This window comes from Python bivittatus, unplaced genomic scaffold (genome assembly GCF_059951505.1).
Source record: "Python bivittatus isolate LINGU-HERP-01145 unplaced genomic scaffold, Pbiv_v1 ctg000080_np1212, whole genome shotgun sequence".
Classification (NCBI taxonomy): domain Eukaryota; kingdom Metazoa; phylum Chordata; class Lepidosauria; order Squamata; family Pythonidae; genus Python; species Python bivittatus.
This window is the reverse complement of record NW_028277035.1, coordinates 1,705,576-1,725,333: the sequence shown is the minus strand read 5'-3', so window position 1 is coordinate 1,725,333 and position 19,758 is coordinate 1,705,576. Positions and strand designations below refer to the sequence as shown.

At 41.1% G+C, this 19,758-nt stretch overlaps 2 protein-coding genes across 6 annotated transcripts in view; one reads left to right on the top strand and one right to left on the bottom strand.

Moving 5' to 3' along the window:
* Nucleotides 1-2,594, top strand: part of GGA3 (golgi associated, gamma adaptin ear containing, ARF binding protein 3) — a 34,627-nt gene extending 32,033 nt beyond the window's left edge. For all 5 annotated transcript variants that reach the window (XM_088133316.1, XM_088133315.1, XM_088133312.1 and 2 more), the window contains one exon: nt 407-2,594. In XM_088133316.1, the coding sequence (XP_087989442.1) occupies nt 407-517 (111 nt within the window). In that variant the 3' untranslated portion in view covers nt 518-2,594. The remainder of the gene's footprint in view (nt 1-406) is intronic.
* Nucleotides 2,595-2,937: 343 nt separating this feature from the next.
* NUP85 (nucleoporin 85) overlaps nt 2,938-19,758 on the bottom strand; it is a 28,024-nt gene continuing 11,203 nt past the window's right edge. The window contains exons 8-20 of the mRNA XM_088133318.1: nt 18,719-18,840; nt 18,074-18,208; nt 16,694-16,816; nt 13,983-14,114; nt 13,309-13,415; nt 12,969-13,052; nt 12,537-12,602; nt 10,364-10,515; nt 10,156-10,273; nt 7,806-7,906; nt 5,667-5,818; nt 4,816-4,902; nt 2,938-3,141 (exon numbers count right to left, since the gene is read on the bottom strand). Of these exons, the coding sequence (XP_087989444.1) occupies nt 3,040-3,141; nt 4,816-4,902; nt 5,667-5,818; nt 7,806-7,906; nt 10,156-10,273; nt 10,364-10,515; nt 12,537-12,602; nt 12,969-13,052; nt 13,309-13,415; nt 13,983-14,114; nt 16,694-16,816; nt 18,074-18,208; nt 18,719-18,840 (1,481 nt within the window). The 3' untranslated portion in view covers nt 2,938-3,039. The remainder of the gene's footprint in view (nt 3,142-4,815; nt 4,903-5,666; nt 5,819-7,805; nt 7,907-10,155; nt 10,274-10,363; nt 10,516-12,536; nt 12,603-12,968; nt 13,053-13,308; nt 13,416-13,982; nt 14,115-16,693; nt 16,817-18,073; nt 18,209-18,718; nt 18,841-19,758) is intronic.

Genomic DNA, 19,758 nt, shown 5'->3' with positions numbered 1-19,758 from the left:
TATGTTAGGCTGAGGGGAGGTTTTTTTTGGCTTTTTCACTTTTTAGGGATGGGAATGCAAGCAGAAGGCCTCTGGAAGGTAACAGCCCTTTACATTTCCTCCAGAGAAGGAGGCCGAAATCACGCTACTGAATTTTGCTGCCCAAATGGTAGAATTCTCAGCAGCACAACTATGGGCCGTTTGGGGGGCAGATTTAAAGGTGGGGAAATTATCCCACCAAAAATCAGTCCTTTTGTCAGATTTCAGTGGTGTCATCTCAGGGTACTGGGGGGTTACCCAAAGCCTGCCCACCCCTGACTTAGAGGCTGATGTGACGTGCATCACCTGCCCTCATTTAAGTGCATCTGCTGTTCTACTCTGTATTCTGTGGCTGGTTCCTGCATTTGGTTTTCCTTCTTCCTTGCAGGAGAAAGTGAGGCTGAGGTATCGACTGACTTTCACATTGGGAGACAAGCCCAGCACTGAAGTGGGGGAAGTCGATCAGTTTCCTCCGGCTGATAACTGGGGAAAGCTATGACCCAGAGCTATTTCACAGGGACTGGAATGAATGCGACATGACAAAGGCACCTGTGGTATCAGTTAGTGATATTTAGCTTTGTTTACACGTCCTGTCCACTCCACTTGTAGCCGTAGTCCAGAATATTTCCTGCCCTCTGGGACAAAATAGTCTGGGGCATAAATGCCAAGCATAAACTTGTGTGAACAGCCAGGAACAGAGACCTGGCCGGTGTCTTTACCTTGACCAATCCAGTTCTATCTTCCACTTCATTAAAACTTGAAATATAATTGTCCTGGAGAGGTTGATGTGCAAAAACTGAATACACTGGAATGCTCTTTTAGTTAGGTCAGAGGTCTACCAAGGGCTATGATGCCTTTGTAAAATCTTTTGGGGCAGAGTCCTAGTGAACTTCCTGCACCCAATTCTTTTTACCTCATTGGGGTCAGAACTAGGATAACCTGTATGCTTGCTGAGCAATAAGACACAGTCCAAAAAATGGAAGTTTTTGCCATGATCAAGCACTCCATTTAGAAAACATCTATTCCAAGAGCCAGCATAGCCCATACAGGTATTTTACACTTACCACTTGAGAACATTAACACACAGCTCTCAAGTTACTGCCTTTTAATTTTATACTTCCAGCTGACTTGCATTGTGTGCTTTCCCAGTAGCTGCTGAGTTTTGTACGCACACAGGTCCATGTGAGTTTTTCCTCTGCATTCACAATTGTGTTTCATTTTTGTGAGCTGGCTACAATAAAGATCCACATATGGTTTATACGCTGCTCAAGTGGAGAGGATGGAGAGATGGAAATACAAATTAGTATTGAGGAGCATCCATTCAGGTGCAGTGGTTAATTGGGCTCAAAGGAAGAAGTGATGCAGCTAAGGCCCTGAGGCTTCTCCTGAAGGCGCTATCATTAGTTAAGAGTATAATATGTATATAAAGCTATAGGAATGTACCAGATCTGCAGACCAGGGGAAAGAGGAGCCATGGCCATGTGTGTGCAGGGTTGATATGCTTCAGTTTTATTCTTTCCTGATAATAGGTGGGTAAGTGCAATTGTCTACAGGAGGAGAGATCTTTTATGTTGAGACAGACAGGCTTTCTAAACATTAGTGATAGTCATGATATGATTCAAAAGCCAGAGAGGGAGGATTAGCGCTTCAAGTAAAGTAACTTTCCCCCTGGTAACAGAGTTTTGGTTTAAATATTATATACTCTTGTCTGGAATGAATTATTTTGTTTGCTAGTGAACAGAAGGCTCTGAAAACCTAAAGCAGGTTAACTGTGGCTAAAAGTGTAGTTTTCATTACTCCATGCTACACTGTATAACTGAAGACCATTTTTTTTGGTGGAAATTTAAAATTTTGCAACTTTCGGGTATAAAGAACATCATGGGATGGTCAGACATCTGTTATAATGGCGAAGACCTCTTTGTGTTAAGCTTCTATAGACAAGGTACAGTCAACTGTCACAAGAGAATAGGTTTTGAAGGGATTCAGTTTCAACTCTGTAACAAGTATGACCCTGAATAGCAAAAGTAGTGGTATCAGGGCTGCATTAATTATGTATAGCTGATGGGAACCCAGCAGTATTTTTTGCTCTTGATCTCGTCCTCTCTAGTATTACAGTCTCCCTATTATCGGGGTTTTGCTTAAGCTACTAAGTCTGCCCCAGTGCCATACTTATTTGTACCGAGCAGATTTCACTGTTAGAGCTGGTCTGCAAATCACTCTGACTGGACTGAGGAAACCACAAAAAAAAAAAAAAAAAGCACAAGGGCTTTCTGCCAAATTGCTTTCTCACTGTCAGCAGTGCCACTTTGTCCATACTGTATAATCCAACAGAAAGATCTCATAGTCTCACTGTGTGGAAATGTACTACTACAAGCTTTAGAAATTATTTATGAATGTTACCTGTTCACAGGCTGAAGTTGCAGCTTTCTATCAAACACTCAAGACTGTAAATATATCTCAGAAGCATTTGTTATTCTGCACGTTCAATAAAAATACTTTCTCTACTCTGCTTTAGCTACGTTGCAGACGCTTCATACTGAAATGTATTTTTCTCTGAAAATCATTAGAACTAAGAACTTGTCCTACATTTTTCTTTACAGTAGCTGTGATATCAACAGAAAACTCTATGGCTAAATACTCTGTATTTTGTTATGTCAACTACCGTATGTACCAAAACAAGTATCTTTTGGTTTCTTTTTAATCTTTGAATAAGAAAAAATCAAGATTTCTTGCAAGATCAGATTGCTCCCAGGTTTAAAACAAGCAAATGAAATGTTTTGTTTCAACTTGCATGAATAGAACAGTTTGGGGTCTATTTTAATGACGAGATGGATTTCCCATCTTATAAGGTTGTCAGAGTTTCAGTTTGCAAAAAAATGAGTTTCTTGAAATTTACCAGAAAAAGAATTATAAAAGAAATGCAAAATATGAAATTTATTCTTATCAAAATAATAACAATAAACCTGGTATGTACACTAAGTTAACAAAGTATAGTTTGAGAACTATTTTAATTTGCTGCTCTCATGATTCTTCCAGTGTGCCCTCTTTAATGATGGCTCTTGCTAAGTTTCGTGCCAGAGCAAGTCGTAGCATTTCCACCTTCATTATCTCTGCATCATCATCCTAGAAACAAGCAAAAAAGGCAGGAATTATATAACATAACCTGAAATCAATTGTAGAGAAATAAGAATATTTTATGAGTCAAATTTATATATGCCTAGCTAGTAATGGTCACATTACCTCTCACATTTAGTCTGTAACTCAGTGGAGTCCCTAAAAGGATATCCTAAGACTATTGAATTTGAAGAGTTCTTCCTCCAAGATTGGGGAAACAACTCCATCCTAACTATTAATTTATCATTTATAATTCCATACTAAATATTAATTTAGGATGGAATAATAAGTATTTAGGATGGAATTAATAAGTATTAATTTAGGATGAAACTGTTTCCGCAGTCTTAGAGGAAGAACCCGAAATTTATTCATTCAGACCATATCTAGAATACCACAAACCACTTCTGGAAACGCATGAACCTCATCTTGATTGGTCCATGTCAGATTACTCAACTGTGGAATATTTTGCACATTTCTAGTAGACTTCAGTAATTGTCTGCCATTCCCAGAGCGCATTTGCAGCTATTTTTATTGCTCGGTCAATGAAAAACATCCCTCCCAAGCATCCTGAGATGGGGGCAAGCAGTGCTGGGAGGGGCTATGCATTTCTTGGTAACATTTTCATACCATAAGAAACAGTATTTTATCTTAAGCTCCTTTCCACAGGTTTCAGGGAATTGGTTGATGAAAAACATCATATCCATAGAGGGAAGGAAAAACAGGGATTAGAAGCAGTAAAACTCTGAAATGGGTAGGATTGTTCCATTGATTCAAAGAACAAATTCTCTGTCAGATATGCCAAAGCATATTCATTCTTAGGGATAATCTTTTTTAAACACAGGACACACACCTTTTCCCAGTTTCAGCTTTCACTAAAATGCATATTTCTAAATTTTTAACCAAGTAGTTTAGTGAATTATGCTAAAGGATCTATTTAGGTTTTTAAAAAGTTTTAGCTGTGGTTTTTGTAGCAGGATATATGACTGAACTGATTTCCACATTTAAGAAGGATTAGAAATTATTAAAAAAAAACAAGTTGTTGAGATGGACCCTGGTACCATTCCCATAATTCCCTTAACATAATGTGGGAAGAATGCCGTGGGAAGTTAATGGAGTTGCTAGACTAAGCTGCCTGGTGTTGCAGAATAATGCTATTATCCTTGTTTGCAATCAGATTAGCCTACTGACAAGGGTATCCATCCATCCACCCACCCACCCACCCACCCACCCATCCATCCATCCATCCATCCATCCATCCATCCATCCATCCACATAGCCACCCATCTCACTTTTATAAGTGACTCTTGGTGGCTTACAACAAAGTTAAAACAGCAATAACTACCTAAACTCTGCTCTAATTATTAACAATTAAAACATCAAAAACTAAAAACTGAGCTAAAACAAGAGTAGACAAAGGGATGTTAATAATAACGGAGCCATCTCACTAGCTCCCCCATCCTCTGGGGTCCCCAGGCCTGCTGATATAACCAAGTCTTGAGGGACTTTCAGAAGTGACGAGGCCAACCTCACCTTAGGGGGAAGAAGATTCCACAGTGCAGGTGCCACCGCAGAAAGGGCCCACTGCCTAGGGGCTGCTAAATGTAGCTCCCTAGACGATGGATCCTGTAACATGCCCTCTCTGCTGGATCAGACCCCAAAATCATTGTACTTAGAAAAAGTTACCTGGAGCTTCTCTTTTTTTGGCTCTGCTGCCATCACATCTTCTAAGCATTTCATCAATTCATATGTCTGATCAGCAGAAAATATCACCTGCAGAAAATTGATAGTAAATTTCATACAATGGCAATTTCTTCTCCCATTTATTTTTGGAAGTGGAATTTTAAAATTCCATGTTGTGGCAGGTCAGAGCCCTAAGTATGAATGGTTATCCCATTGATAGCCAGAGAAAATCCTGAAACCAAGCAATCTTTACATCTTTTTTGGCCTATTTTTAGTTTTAAGAAAAATCCAATGTAGTATGTATGAAATCAAAGACTGTTTACTTTCATGGCAGCTGTATACTCTAAGACAGGATCCGATAAAGACCACTACTTACATTATTCATCTGGTCTTGAAAAGATTCTGTTAACCAATGTTGCTGGAAAACATCCCACTGAGAAACTAAACTTGAATAAAATCATGAACTTCAGTTTAGAGCAGGCATCAAACTTAACAGACCCTATTTGCAGCAAGGCTGAGCTCTTATACTAACAAGCCCTTCCTTTGAAGGAACAGATAATCAAAATGCAATATACCCTACCCATCTTCCTTCAGACCAAAGTTCTAGTGATTACTGAGAAGTGGACTTGACTGTTCATCTACCATCATTACCTGAAGTCTGGTAACAATACAGCACTGAACCTCTTAGTATCACACAATTTCTGGCTCAATATTATCTTTCTTACCTTAGATTAACACCACTGCCTGGCTGGAATCAATCAATCCAATCAATGTTGTATACTGTGGTATTTCAAAAACAACAGCTGGTGGTTAACAAAAATATATAATATAATCCACAGAAATACCACACTTGCCTCTTTGTGTTCCAGGAGAGGAAGTGCATCAGTCAGCAAAGTCATCCAGAAGGAACAAGGAGCAATACGAGCTGTCATCAACATTAACAGCAGCTTGGCTGCTGCAAAAAACTTCTTCTCACCATACATGCGATGAAATTCCCGGTACTTCCCTATAGAGATGTTAAGTCAGCCCTGTCATATTTAGAACACCAACCAATTCTCAGTCTTTGATCCTACACAACTGCAATAAACTTGTCCCTTATTTTTATTATATGAGTAGTTTATTGGGACAATCTAGTGAAGCTCTATTCATTAAAATATTTTAAGATTTAATATCTGATATACAAGTGTAATAATATAGTAAGCAACAAATATTTACTTATTCATGTAGCAATTTTATGCTACAAAACTGCTCTGAGTGGCAACAAAAGGCAGAAAAGACATTTGCAACTAAGATCTGATTAAATCAATGGCTCAAATCCCATTCATATCAAAGGAACAAACCATGATAAATCATTACTGGGTTGTGTCTAATTTTGCAAAGTACCTGCAATGGTTTGTGCAAACTGAGACAGCTTTGAAATCTAAAAATCTCAGCTTTTATTTGGAAAATAAAATATATCTTAGCACTGTAGCTGTTGAAAAGGCAAGAAAAAGACACTGACATGAGCAAAGTCAGATTTTTAGATCAAAGACTGTTTCTCAATTATTTGTTGTTGTTTAGTCGTTAAGTCGTGTCCGACTCTTCGTGACCCCATGAACCATATTGCGCCAGGCCTTCCTGTCCTTCACTGCCTCCCTGAGTTTGCTCAGTTTCATGCTCATTGCTTCAGTGATGCTATCTAACCATCTCATCCTCTGCCGTCCTCTTCTCCTTTTGCCTTCAATCTTTCCCAGCATCAGGGTATTCTCCAAAGAGATCTCTCTTCGCATTAGGTGACCAAAATATCTGAGCTTGAGCTTCATTATCGATCCTTCCAATGAGCAATCAGGGTTGATTTCCTTTAAGATTGACTGGTTTGACCTCCTAGCAGTCCAGGGGACTCTCAAGAGTCTTCTCCAGCACCACAGTTCAAAGGCATCAATTCTTCGGTGCTCGGCCTTTTTTATGGTCCAGCTCTCACAGCCATACATTACTACTGGAAAAACCATAGCTTTGACTATGCGGATCTTTGTCGGCAAGGTGACGTCTCTGCTTTTTAATATGCTATCTAGGCTTGTCATAGCTTTCCTCCCAAGAAGCAAGCGTCTTTTAATTTCATGGCTGCAGTCTCCGTCTGCGGTGATCTTGGAGCCCAAATAAATGAAGTCTGTTACTGCTTCCATTTCTACCCCTTCTATTTGCCAGGAATTGATGGGTCCAGATGCCGTGATCTTAGTTTTTTTAATGTTGAGTTTCAAGCCAGCTTTTGCACTCTCCTCTTTCACCCTCATCAAGAGGCTCTTTAGTTCTTCTTCACTTTCTGCCATTAGGGTGGTATCGTCCGCATATCTGAGGTTGTTGATGATTCTCCCTGCAATCTTGATTCCGGCTTGTGATTCTTCCAGCCTGGCATTTCCCCACAGCAATTTCAACATTAACTGCTGGTATCCGATCCACATTTCCAACTTAATTTATCTTGATTCTCTTCAACGTGGCTTCACACTGAAGAAAAGGTTTTGACTATGCCATATTCCAATAGCAACAATAGTTATACAATTCCAACACTGCTTCTTTCTAGCTTGGAATTTCCACCAAATGTTATCATTAGATGAGATTTCAAATTAAACCGATGCATGAAAAGACAGTGACGTATAGGTCCCTGCATTTGTTTCCTGTGCTGGTACTTTTACAGATGCAAGATGTGCTGCAGCTAGATTTCCACAAGCAATGGAAGGCCTTACGCCATTTGCTCAGAACAGGTGGGATATTTTTGGGTGTGATTCCTCCCCCCCCCCCGTGTTTTGGAAGTTTTAAGGGTGAATTGGGAGCCTTCAACCCAAAGTTTGACCAAATGCTTCAAAACTAAACGATTTAAAAATTCCAGTTCCACCCACTCTAGTGACCTCACAACATCGCTCACCATAAAACCTGCAGCTTCCAGTCAGGGTGCAAAGAGAAAGTGTGGCTCCTAGGCCAACAGAATTGGACCTACTGTCAGAGACAGAAGCACTCACCAAGAAATGTCAATCGATCACTAAGCAGCATGGATGGACCCAAGTTGTCAATCAGATCCAAGTCTGAGAAAGTACCTCTTTCACAATACTCTCTCAAAAATCTAGGTAACAATATGGGTAAGAAGCCAGATTAGCACATATAGCTCACATACATTACAAACAAGGATTATAGGATTCAGACGTTGGTGTTGTAAAGCATTTCCCAACTTCTAATCAAGTAGTAAGTCTATCTGCATGAAATTACAACAATCTTTTTTTTCCCAAATTTTATGTAACTATGGTCAAAGATGAGCAAGAAATTTGAAAAAAAAAAGAAAAGAAAGAAAGAAAGAATGTACAGCTCAAGTTCCTAACCATATTTTTAGAGTGTGGAAATATCCAAAATAGCTACAACTCAGCAGAGTCCAAGTTAGTGTTTGGTATAGGTCACTGTTTAAATCTTTTAAATTCTTGTGACTTGGGTAAGCAATCTATTGAGGAAAGCATAATTAGTGCTCTTTAAATGTATGATTTATTAGAATATCTCTTACTGTTCACAGTTCAAAAACATCTGGAGTACCACAGGTTTATTTTTCTACTTGATCAGTCCTTTGATTTTTTTCCTCAGTGACAGCTTTGAAATTTGCTAGGGAAGTGACAGCTTTGAAATTTGCTAGGTAAATTGAATTTGCTAGGGAAGGCAGCTTGATAGTATAGAGATTAGTCACTTTTAATAGTTTCAGAAGATTTATTGCCATAAACTAGTTCCCATAGTTCCCATTTTTAAAAGTGGAATCTTAGAACAAGAGAATCCACTTCCTATTTTTATATTCAAACACTAACTGCTGCTTGGTAGTAATATCAGCATATTTTTCAGAAGTCAAAGAAGATATTTCTCGATGTACCCCCCGTTTTTAATCTGATGCGCCACAGACCTAATCTCTTATCACAGTTACACAACAGTATGGTAAAATCTGACTACTGGGAGGCAGAATACAGTTTTATCAGCTGGCACAACAGCTTAATTCTGTTAACAGAACTATTAACTCCTGTTGTTTCTGCCTGCCTGGTACATTCTGACAGATTGGGTACGCTCAAGGCAGGGTGCCTTCTTTGGCCTGGCCCCTGTTCTCTAGAACAGCATTCTCCCCCCACCCCCGGCCAAGATATGGACAGTGCCCCTTCTCCTGGAGTTCCAAAAAAGCCCTTAAGACCTGGTGCTGTTCCCAGGCATGAGGTTAATGTGTTTGTGGGGTCCCTGGTTTGGTTTGTTACTGCTATGACTGTTTTAGTACAGGCTGCCTATGGTGTTGAATGTTTTTAAATGTTTTGTTTTTCTATTTGAAAGCTGCTCAGAGTCTACTGGAGTGGGTGGCTATACAGGTAGTTCTCGCTTACCAACTGCCTTGTTCAATGACTGTTCAAAGTTAAAATGGTGCTGAAAAATTAACTTTATGACCAATGCCTGTGTCATAAAATTAACTTTATGACCTTCACAGCATCTCTCAGTCGTGTGATTGCCATTACAGTCAGTACGCATTGTCCTGTGCCCAACCTGTTGCGTTGTCCTGTGCCCAACCTGTTGTTTTTTTTTCTTTTCCCCCTTGCAAGATGGAGAGATTGGAGAGGAAGGGATTACAAGAGAGTAAACAGGCACATAATGGGCAACACACATTGAAAGCAATGCAGTGACACTGGCAAACAGCCTGGTGTATTCCTGTAATCCCCTCCTCTCCCACTCTGCTCTGCAAGGGTGGGGAGAGAAAAAAACCACACATGATTCCTGTAGGCAATCTCTCCTGTGCCTGACCCATTTCCCTCCCCATTCACAGAGCAGTGAGATTGGAGAGGAGCCAGCAGTGAGCATTCCAAAGGGTGGGGGAGTGGGGAAAAAGAAAGCACAGTCCCAATAACGTGATTTCCCACTTAGCAACCACTTTGCTTAGTGACAGAGTTGCCAGTTCCAATTGTGGTCACTAAACAAGGACTATCTGTAATAAATTTTAATAACAATAACACTAATAATAACTGCAGCAGCAACTTCTTGAAATGCAAGATGAGGGTTCACTTTCTGCCTCTCCAGCTGCCCTGTATATTACATATTACAGGTCGCTGATGGAAATGGTCATATTAATACAAACTGGTATCAATAACTTTTTATACATTCTCTGTTTCATCATTCTAGTGTTTAGGAAGTACTTATGAGGACAAACAATCCAACACTAAGAATCAAGATGTCATCATTTACTACAAGTGCCAAATTCTGAAGGAAGCATTGTCTCTAGCAGTCAGATTATCCTAACCCTTTAGCTCTCTCTAGTCATTTGCTGTTTCTGCAGCTCAGTAAGAAATCTGCTTCCCCAAATCCTACCTGTCTGATATGAGGGTAGCAAAAGCAGCATCTTTTGCTCGGATGCTCCAGGACAGTGCTGAGCCGAGGCGATTGTTCCGGACAGCCTTCATGGACATGATTTTACAGATGCTACGAACTGGGATGGGAGGTAATGGAAGCACACTCAGTAATTCATACTTTAGCAATAACTGTATTTTTTAAAAAAATAAGTTTTAGGGAGAGTCACCTTGTTCAGTCATCATTCTCTGCTCACAAATCCTCAGTACTTTAAGGGCCTTATGCTCTGTATCCAAGGAGATCCGTTCAATATGATGCTCCAAGTACGCTCTACCATATTCTGGACAATAGTCAAAATAGTCAACTGCAAGTTGCCATAAGCTGCAAAGGAGGAACCATAAATATTGAATTGCCTCTTCTGCAAGCATAGAATTTACTGCTGCAACCACTAACCTATACAACAAACACTAAAACAATAAATCTCCTACTAGTTTTGTGCATTCACTTTAGAGCTCCCTTTACCTAACTGCTTTCAGGGAATCCCAAGATCAGTAAGAAATTTGTTGGAAAGTTTTTTTAAAATTGAGAAATTGTCAATATAATGCATGAACATTTTGTTTAAAAAATCTTTATTTTTTTCATTTTAATTCAACAGATTAAATAAAACAGTTAGAGTCTGAGAATAACATCCAAAGTATTTGAGGAAAAAGGGGCATATGTGTATGCATATACTACTTGATCATGGTCACTGACCATATGATAAATTTTTGGCCTAGGGGCTTTTGATAATAATCACTGAATGTTAATATTGGTTAAAGAAATGATGAACTTCATAACATTGATTTCCCTAAAATACTCAGAGAAGTCAAAAATTAGTATGGAATTGCTATAGACATCCAGCAGCTTACCAGGCTCCTACCAAGAGGACAGAAGTAAAAAAACAACTGGCATTCCTTGCGTTTTTCACCATTTTGTCCAATGTTGGTATACACTTCTATTTTATTCATTCTGGGAACATGGTTAAGGGTTGGAACATGATTTACCCATTTTACACTGCCACTTTACCTCCTTTTCACCTCTCCTGGTCAGAGCCCTAATATTAGAGAAGTGGTGGCCACTGAACTTTCTACAGTGGGCTGGAAGTGGGAGAGTGTTCAAGATTTCAAATCTATCCTATGATGCTTCAGGATATTTTCCTGGGGACCACTAGTTTTATTGCCTCAGCTAAATAAAATTATGTCTCATTGAACAAATGAGACTAGAGTTAACTTAATGAATCAGAACCATTATGTTTACTTATACCAGATACTTAATGAAATTGATTGTTTTATCATTCCAGCTCATTGAGAACAAGAACTAGATTCCCATATGTTTCTATGTTCTTGAGTAACAGGCAATTCTAATTAGTACTAAGATAACAAACCATTTTGTTCTTCTGGATGGCTATGAGGATGATATCAACTAGCTCTTATGCTCAAAACATCAGGAATTCTCAAAAGCTGAAAACCTTCAATCCGGAGAAACAATGGCAAGTAAAAAAAGATTTGCACATAAAACATTTTGATGTTTAAGTGATATGAAAATGTTAATATATTACTTCAATTTCATTCAGCAGGGAACCCTTAGTAAGGTTAGACTAGGGATTAAACTGTCCTTTATTCTTATCTTGAAACAATTTGGGAAAACTATCCAAATACTGCCTAGCCTTCCTTACATATTTACAATATGCGTAATTTAAAACAAGCAGTCTGTCCTTGTAGACTAGATTGTTCTTCATTGCTCTCTTCCATTCCAAACCCAGCACAGCTATTTTACTTTCCTCACTGAGCTCTCAATTTTAGAACTTCTGACAAACTCAAAGCCATGCCAAGCTACTGCTATGAGGGTGGAAATAAAGGAGGAGTGTAGTTTGCAACTCTCTCTGATCATAACTTCTACCAATTTTTAAACAGATTTTCCTACCTTTGAAACCAGTGGGAGAGGATTTATCTCTGCCTGATCCAAGGCCGACAGAGATTCCACACCAGTTTGGGAAGTGCAGTGGGGCCAGTAGACCTAGGAGATCCACAGTCCCTCTTTGTGGCACCTTTTCAGGGAGGAGGTGCATTTTCCAGGGTCAGGTTTAAGTATCAGCTTTCTTCTTTCAAAGTCAGAGCCCCTCTCCAACCTCAGAAAAGGAAATCTGACATATCAAAAGATGCTTGTGATACTTTCCCAAGGACTATAGAATTGCAGGGCACCTACTCTTATCATGACCAATGACTCTGTGAATCATATTGTTTTTCCCTTGCCTTTTCATTACTGATTACACAATAGTATTTAACTGCCTGGCTATTTTATTTATTTATTTACACACACACACACACACACACACACACACACAACAAAACAAAACCTCTTACCTGTGATGGGCAAAGAGTCCAGAAGCATATTCTAGCAGGAGGTATTCACGCATATTGGAACCAAAGCTAAACAATAACACAGTGTATCAATTTTCTGACTAACATGTAATATTTTTCTGCAGAATTTCTTTCAATACCCAATATTTCAAGCCCCACTAAAAGATTTAATTAGAACAGAAGCTAGTAGAGTATAATGATCAAAAATATGAATGAGAATTCTTTTCAGTTCTGTCACAAATGCAATTGATGAGGCTCCTGTAAAATGGCAATAATAATACTGTCCTCCCTTTCGGGAGCTACCCCAACAATGTACATGGAACACTGTGGACAGTTTGAAGGGTTACATAAATGATTCCAAAAAAGGGGGATTTGAAACTAAGGTGTAGTTTTAAAACTGCACCTGATGATCAGAAGAAAGGAGGGGCAACTCACTAAAGATTGTGGGACTGGAGAAGATTGCAGTGGTCCAAGAGGTCTGTCAGATGAGCTACAAACCACCAGTTGCTCAAGGCAATGCTGCAAGTACAGAAAGTAGAAGGAGTCGAGGATTACAGGACAACACATTCCATAAAACGTACTTACATTCTCAGAAAAATGACAATCCATGTTTTATTACACCTGCAGAATCAAACTTTTCATTGCATACTTTTGCCCCCTTTTTTTATTTTTATAAAGCTTTCCTTGTTTTTGGCTTGTGTACTACTTTGTTTTCAAACCACAGAGCCAATTATATACAAATCAAGAATTCAAAACACAACGATGACAAAATCACCTGCATTCTTTAATCACTTGATGGATATCAAATTCAAAAGCTGCCAGTAAGATGCTGTCTAATGGCTCAGGGCTGCTTTCTCCTCCCAAAAACATGTCCAGGCTGGACTGTAGAATACACAGAGACATAAAACACTGAGGTTGTGTCTAGTTGCACTAAATACGTTCTTTAAATAAACACAGGAAAGAGGGTGCATGTGCAAGGTAAACAAATCACTGACTGGAACACGTTACGACAGGACTCACCTCCTGACAATCTCTCAGTAAAGAACCGCCAAGATTTCTCATAAATAACAAACAGGTTATTTAAAATGCACACTCATCTGCTTTTAATTTGAGTTGGCTATTTTCAATCAGTGGGAAAGTCAAAACAGTATTGGCACTTCCCAAATCAAGGCTAGCGCATTGATGCCATGATCTGATAGCCCTGTTCTGATAAGACTGAATTTAGTCCAATACAATGAGTGTCCCATTCTGAAAGTTTTCCAGGATTTGCTACTTTGTAAACCTCATGCAAAACCACTGATGCTCTCTTTACCAAGTAAAAGACACCACTCAGACATGCCAGGAAAGGCGGCATCATCTTTCCCTTGTACAAGGCATAATCACTTGCCTTTCCTGCTTGGATGGCAAAAGGACAGGGGCCAACCCTGCTCTAAAGGCAGAATGTATCACCTGTGCATAAAGATGGAGTTCCACGTGCTTCACAGTAGGGTGACAATATAATAGCCGGGTCACAAGAAAATGGTACCAGGTTGTCATGAGCTCTTTCTTTTCCAAAATAGTGTTCTCATCTCCAAGTAGAATCTAAAAAAAAATGAGTAAGAGTCCTTAAGAATTCACTTTTGATCTAAAAAACTCCATTGGCTCAGGGTTTTTAATATATTTTCCCAGAATCGGCTGTTATCCCTTGAAATGGATGGCAGGTAGCCTTGCTCCTGCAAGAGAAAAGGAGTAACTATCATGTCCACGCAACATTAATTCAAAAATTGTTTCAAAACTGTTCCATACATCACCTAATAAAACCATGGGTGCACACACAAATAGCAGCTTTATAAGCAGACTGTGAGGATATCTCACAAAATTTAGTACAATGATGCACTGACCTCCTTTAGTATGGAGTCCTTGGGGTTCTCTGAGCTTGGTTGTTTTCTTGCAGACATCCAACTAGATAACATATTCCGTGCTAGAAGGGAGTGGGGTTTGCTTTCTGTTTATACACCATAGCTTGCCCTGTCATTGTTGGTGGAGGTGTTTTTTTTCCCTTGCTAGTTCCTAGATTAGGCTGTCGTTTACTGCTTCATGTTTGAGTTGGTAGTTCCTTGAGTAGGGTATTATTTACTGCTTGTGTGTCTGGTGTTAATCCTGATGTTAATCCCTGCTTATCTGTGTGTTGATTGTTGGCGAGGAGGTGGTGTTCTGGTCTTTCTGTTTCCTTTGTAGCTTTTTATTGTCTCTTTTGAATGGTGTGTAAATGTTATCTCTATGTGCCTGTTAATGGCTGACTTTTCTGAATATCAAGCTTCCAGGAATTCCCTTGCATTTTTAGATTTAGCTTGGTCTAAGATGCTGATAAGTTCCCAGTTGAAACTATGGTTAAGTGGACTTCTGGGGGTGTAATGGAGGATTGAAGATGGCTCCATTTTTGCAAAGTGGAGGACCGTGGCAGATAAGAGGAGCCAGAGAAAGGTCTGGCTCTTTGGAATGATCCCCGGACAAAGGAGATGACTAGATCACCCACAAATACTCCTAACAGAGGCTCCCTGTGAAGAGACTGCAATGGGTTAAGAGCTCTGCGAGTCATGGGAAACATGGGAAACACCGAGCCCAAGCCCAAGTTCGGAGCCTCCAAAAAGATACTAGATTTGCTTTCACTTCCTCTTTTAATTAACTTTGAAAATTACTTATTAACAATCTACTTGGAAATTAAAAACCTTCTGTAAGGTAAGTTGCTGTACACCAGAACTTCTGCTGCCCTCCACCACTGCTGCCACCTCCAGCTGACCTTTGCTGTCTTCTTCCTCCTGCTGCTGGCCTGGGATTCAGCCGCTGGGCAAGGGAGCGGCCCTGGGATGCGCACAGCAAACAGGGCAGGACGGTGGAGCCTCATCTGCCGAAGGGAGCTCAGCTGGGACCCAGGTAGGGAGAGGCACCGGGATGGAACTGGCGGAGGAAGTAGGACGGCAGTACAAGCAGAGGAGCCCCATCTTCCGCCACTGGTGCGAGGAGCGATAGAGGCACAGCACAGGGTGGAGGCAAGCCCAACACCAACAGAGCCTACCTGCTGAGCTTCTGGGAAGCCCGTCCCTCCATTTCCACCGCCATCCTGAACAGCACCTCCTGCACAGCTGACACCTTCACCCAGGGAGCTGCTGGCACCTCTCCTGCCTTGCCTAGCAACAGAGCACCCACATCTTGCCATCCCACTGTGCTCTCCACAGCCTGCAGGCTATTGCTTCTTGCACTGGAAGACAAGTCTCCTCCGCCTGCACCACCACCCTGCCTCCTCCGTGGCTGGGCCTAGCAAGCTCCCTTCGGCAGACAAGGCTTTGCTGCATGCATCCCAGGGCTGTGCCCTCGCCCAGTGCCTGAATTGCCAGCAGCGGGAAGTCAGCTAGGGGCAATGGGGGGGGGGGAGGCAGCAGGGATAGGCAGTGGTGTGTAGGGCAGCCAAAAGGGCAAAACTGGGGGGAAACAGGCGGTTGGGGGGAGTTGAAGCAGAGGCAGTTTGCGCAGGGCAGAAGTGTGAGGTTCTTACCTAACAATTGCATGGTCCTCACCTAATGACCGCAACTTGGACTGCCGGAACTGCCGTCACTAAGTGGTGCAGTCACATGATGTTTTGCTTAGTGATGGAAATTCTAGACCTAATTAGGGTTGTTAAGCAAGGACTACCTTTAAGTCCTGTTATACTACTGCTATAGGATTTGCAACAGTTGCCAGTATGTTTCCAAGTGCAATTCAAAGCCCTGGTACTTACCTTTGAAGCTCTACATGGCTTGGGGCCTAGGATTCCTCTTATCTAGTGAGGCAGCATAAGGGAGCATGACATCGGGTGTACTCTGTGGAAGCGCCTTCCTATGGAACAGCTTGGCCTCTGAAGCAAGGATGGCTCCCAATTTCATGGCCTTCTGGAAGCTTATAAAAACTTGGCTGTTCCAGAAAGCCATCAGTAATTCATTAATGTGGAGCCATTAGTGCTAACTTTTATCTTGAATTCTGTATTATTACTGCTATTATTATTTGTTTTTACTTTTAGTATTTCTACACCACCTAGAGTCCACTTGGATTGAAGAGGTAGCAGCTAAATTGCATGCATAAATAATTATATCCCAAATCCCATCATTGGCTCACCAGGCAATCTCATTCTTAGACTCTATACACACCTTACAGAGGACTTCCATGTGAGGATTAGAAGCAAATGTTCCATCTTTCAAAAACCTCTGACATTCCTCATGCCAGTGCTGCCATTTCAATTCCATCTCTGTCAAAGTCTGGTTATTGCCAGGCTGCAAAGGGATACATATTGAAAAGGTTTCTGAAATCCTTATTGCAGTGTTTTTTTTACTAACTTTCCATAAAAACAAAAACAGCTTCCGTGCTTGATTTACTCAATGAAAGGCAGAAAATCAAAGATTCAAGAGATTTGTGGTTGAGAGCAGCAGAATAAAAATTAGATAAATAAAGTTTATCCAAGGAAAGGGATATTTAAATTGGAACTTGAAAGAATGCATGCTGTGTCAGATATTTCTATAGCAGGATAACATGCTGGTGACAAGTATCTCTTTTTAACTTACAGGAAATTAATTGTCACTACTTAAATGGAAATTCATTCCAAATATATTGATTCAGGACTACAGCTGAAGTATAGAAATAGCATTCTTCTTAATGCACTATCAATTATTTTATAACCATATTTTGCTGATACAAAAGACACTTAACTTCATGGTAGTATGAAAAAATTGACTAATCCACATAGGAAGATCTCTCCTGGAGACCTTCTGCCAGGCAAAACAGAGTACAGTGATACCTCGGGATACGAACGCCTCTGCTTGCGAATTTTTCGGGTTACGACCAGCTCTGGCCCCAAAATTTTACCTCGGTTTGTGAACTCCACCTCGGGGTACGAGCCATTTTCCGCCCGTGCCACGTGGTCCGCGGCCATTTTCCGCCCGTGCCACGTGGTCCGCGGCTGTTTTTCCGGCCCTGCCGCGTGGTCCGCGGCCGTTTTCGCGCCGCGCCGGGCCGTTTTCGCGCCGGGCCGTTTTCGCGCCGCGCCGGGCCGTTTTCACGCCGCGCCGCGCTGCACCCGGCCATTTTCGCGCCGCACCACGCCGCGCCCGGCCGCTTTCCGTGTGGTCCGTGGATGCCAGAACGGATTAACGGTAATTACATTGAACCTTATGGGAAATTGCCTCGGGTTGCGACCAAATTCGGGCGGAGGGCGGAACGGATTAACCGGATTTACATTGAACCCTATGGGGAAATTTGCCTCGGGGTGCGACCAAATTCAGAGGGCGGAACGGATTAACCGGATTTACATTGAACCCTATGGGGAAATTTCCTTCGGGTTACGACCAACTCTGGATACGCCCAGAGTCACGGAACGGATTAAGTTCGTATCCCGAGGTACCACTGTACTGAAAACTGAGTAATACAAACCAATGATCAGACTCAAAGCAAGCTTCATATGTTTTTAAAAATATTTCTTTTACTACATCAGATCATCCAGGTAGCATTACAGGAGAAAACTGCAGACAACGTACACTGAGAACAGGCATCTTCTTCATCAGCTCATCTAAAACTTTGCACATGTGCAATGAAGTGGGATTGGCACTAGCTTCCTTAGAAAGTAATTGCCGAGCCTCATCCATCCTACCCTGAAGCACAAAAATAGTTACCTGAAAAATATAAGAAGGATTTTACATATTAATACTAACATCCAAACCATACATGTGTGGTTACAGTGACACATACCATGGCATAAAAGAGATATAAAGCTGCAATTTAAGTAAGACAACAGCATTAATCATAAAAGTGTTCTGATGGAAGTAAATGTGATGGCTGAAAGGCCATTCTTCCTGTTCCCCACAAAATTGCACATTGTTACTACACAGAGCTAAGCACTAATACACCAAGCTCCACTAGGTCTGCATAAATTGTAAATGCAAAGTTACATGCTGCAGCCTTACAGTCAGTCTTTTATCCTTCTTTGATAGCAGAGTTTCTTGCACAACTACTTCACGTTTATAGATGGCTCAAACCAATAAGGCTTTCTGTCATCCTTGATTCAGTGTAATAAATTGAAAAAAATCTCACACTTTAAATTGGATTCAATTAAACAGCTTTCCAAGCAAAAATGAAGCACAGCAACCAGACACTAATGCTTCCTGGATAAGAACATTCCTTACCACATTCCAGAAATTTTCATGTTTTGCTGGACTCTCATTCCTCAGAACTTCGCAAACCATATTGTCTACTTCACACACATGAAGACGGACCCAATCAAGCAGGTGACATAACAGCAGACCCGCTGAAAAAAATAAAGATATATGCCTATGAACTAACAGAACTGTCTGAGCTACTATTCTTAGAAGATGTAATCCCGTTTCCATATGCTTCACGCTGGTTCACTGCAGGCAACATCACAAATGTTATTTCCTACAGAGAGGATATCATATCATATCATATCATATCATATCAAGAAGATGTAAATATGATCGTATGGTATTTATTTATTAATTAATTAAATCAATTTATATAGCCGCCCATCTCACCACAGGCGACTCTGGGCAGCGTACAACAAAGCTAAAAACAGTAGAATACATTAAAATATATTAAACAAAAAACAGAGAATAAAAGGAAGTTAAAAATAAGGGAGCCACCTCACTAACTCCCCCATCCCCTGGGGTCCCCAGGCCTGCTGGCATAACCAAGTCTTAAGGGACCTCCGGAAGCTCAACAATGAGGAGGCCAACCTCACCTCAGGGGGGAGGTTGATTCCACCGTGCAGGCGCCACAGCAGAAAAGGCCCACCACCTGGGGCCTGCCAAATGTAGCTCCCTAGGCGACGGAACCCACATCATACCGTCTCTGTTGGATCTGGTAGGACAGGCATATGGTGATACTGTACCGACTTATCTGACAGCCACAATCTAGGGTATCTAAGAACTAGCTGCCGAATCAGAAAGTGACAGGAACTGGTTCAAGATGAAAGCCCCCTGGGACTAGTGTTCCCAGAAAACAATATGCAGTACTGCCCCCCCATCCTTTCTCTCTTGCATGGCGGTGGGTCCAACTCCTCAGTTTTCAGTGGCAAGGACCAGACCCAGAAAGGCAGGCCTGTGAGCTTCAGCAACCTGGACTCAGCCAACCAACAGTCCACTCCATCCTGCCTCCTCTTTGCGGCACACTGCAAACTTCCAGTTCTCACAGCACAAACCAGACGATT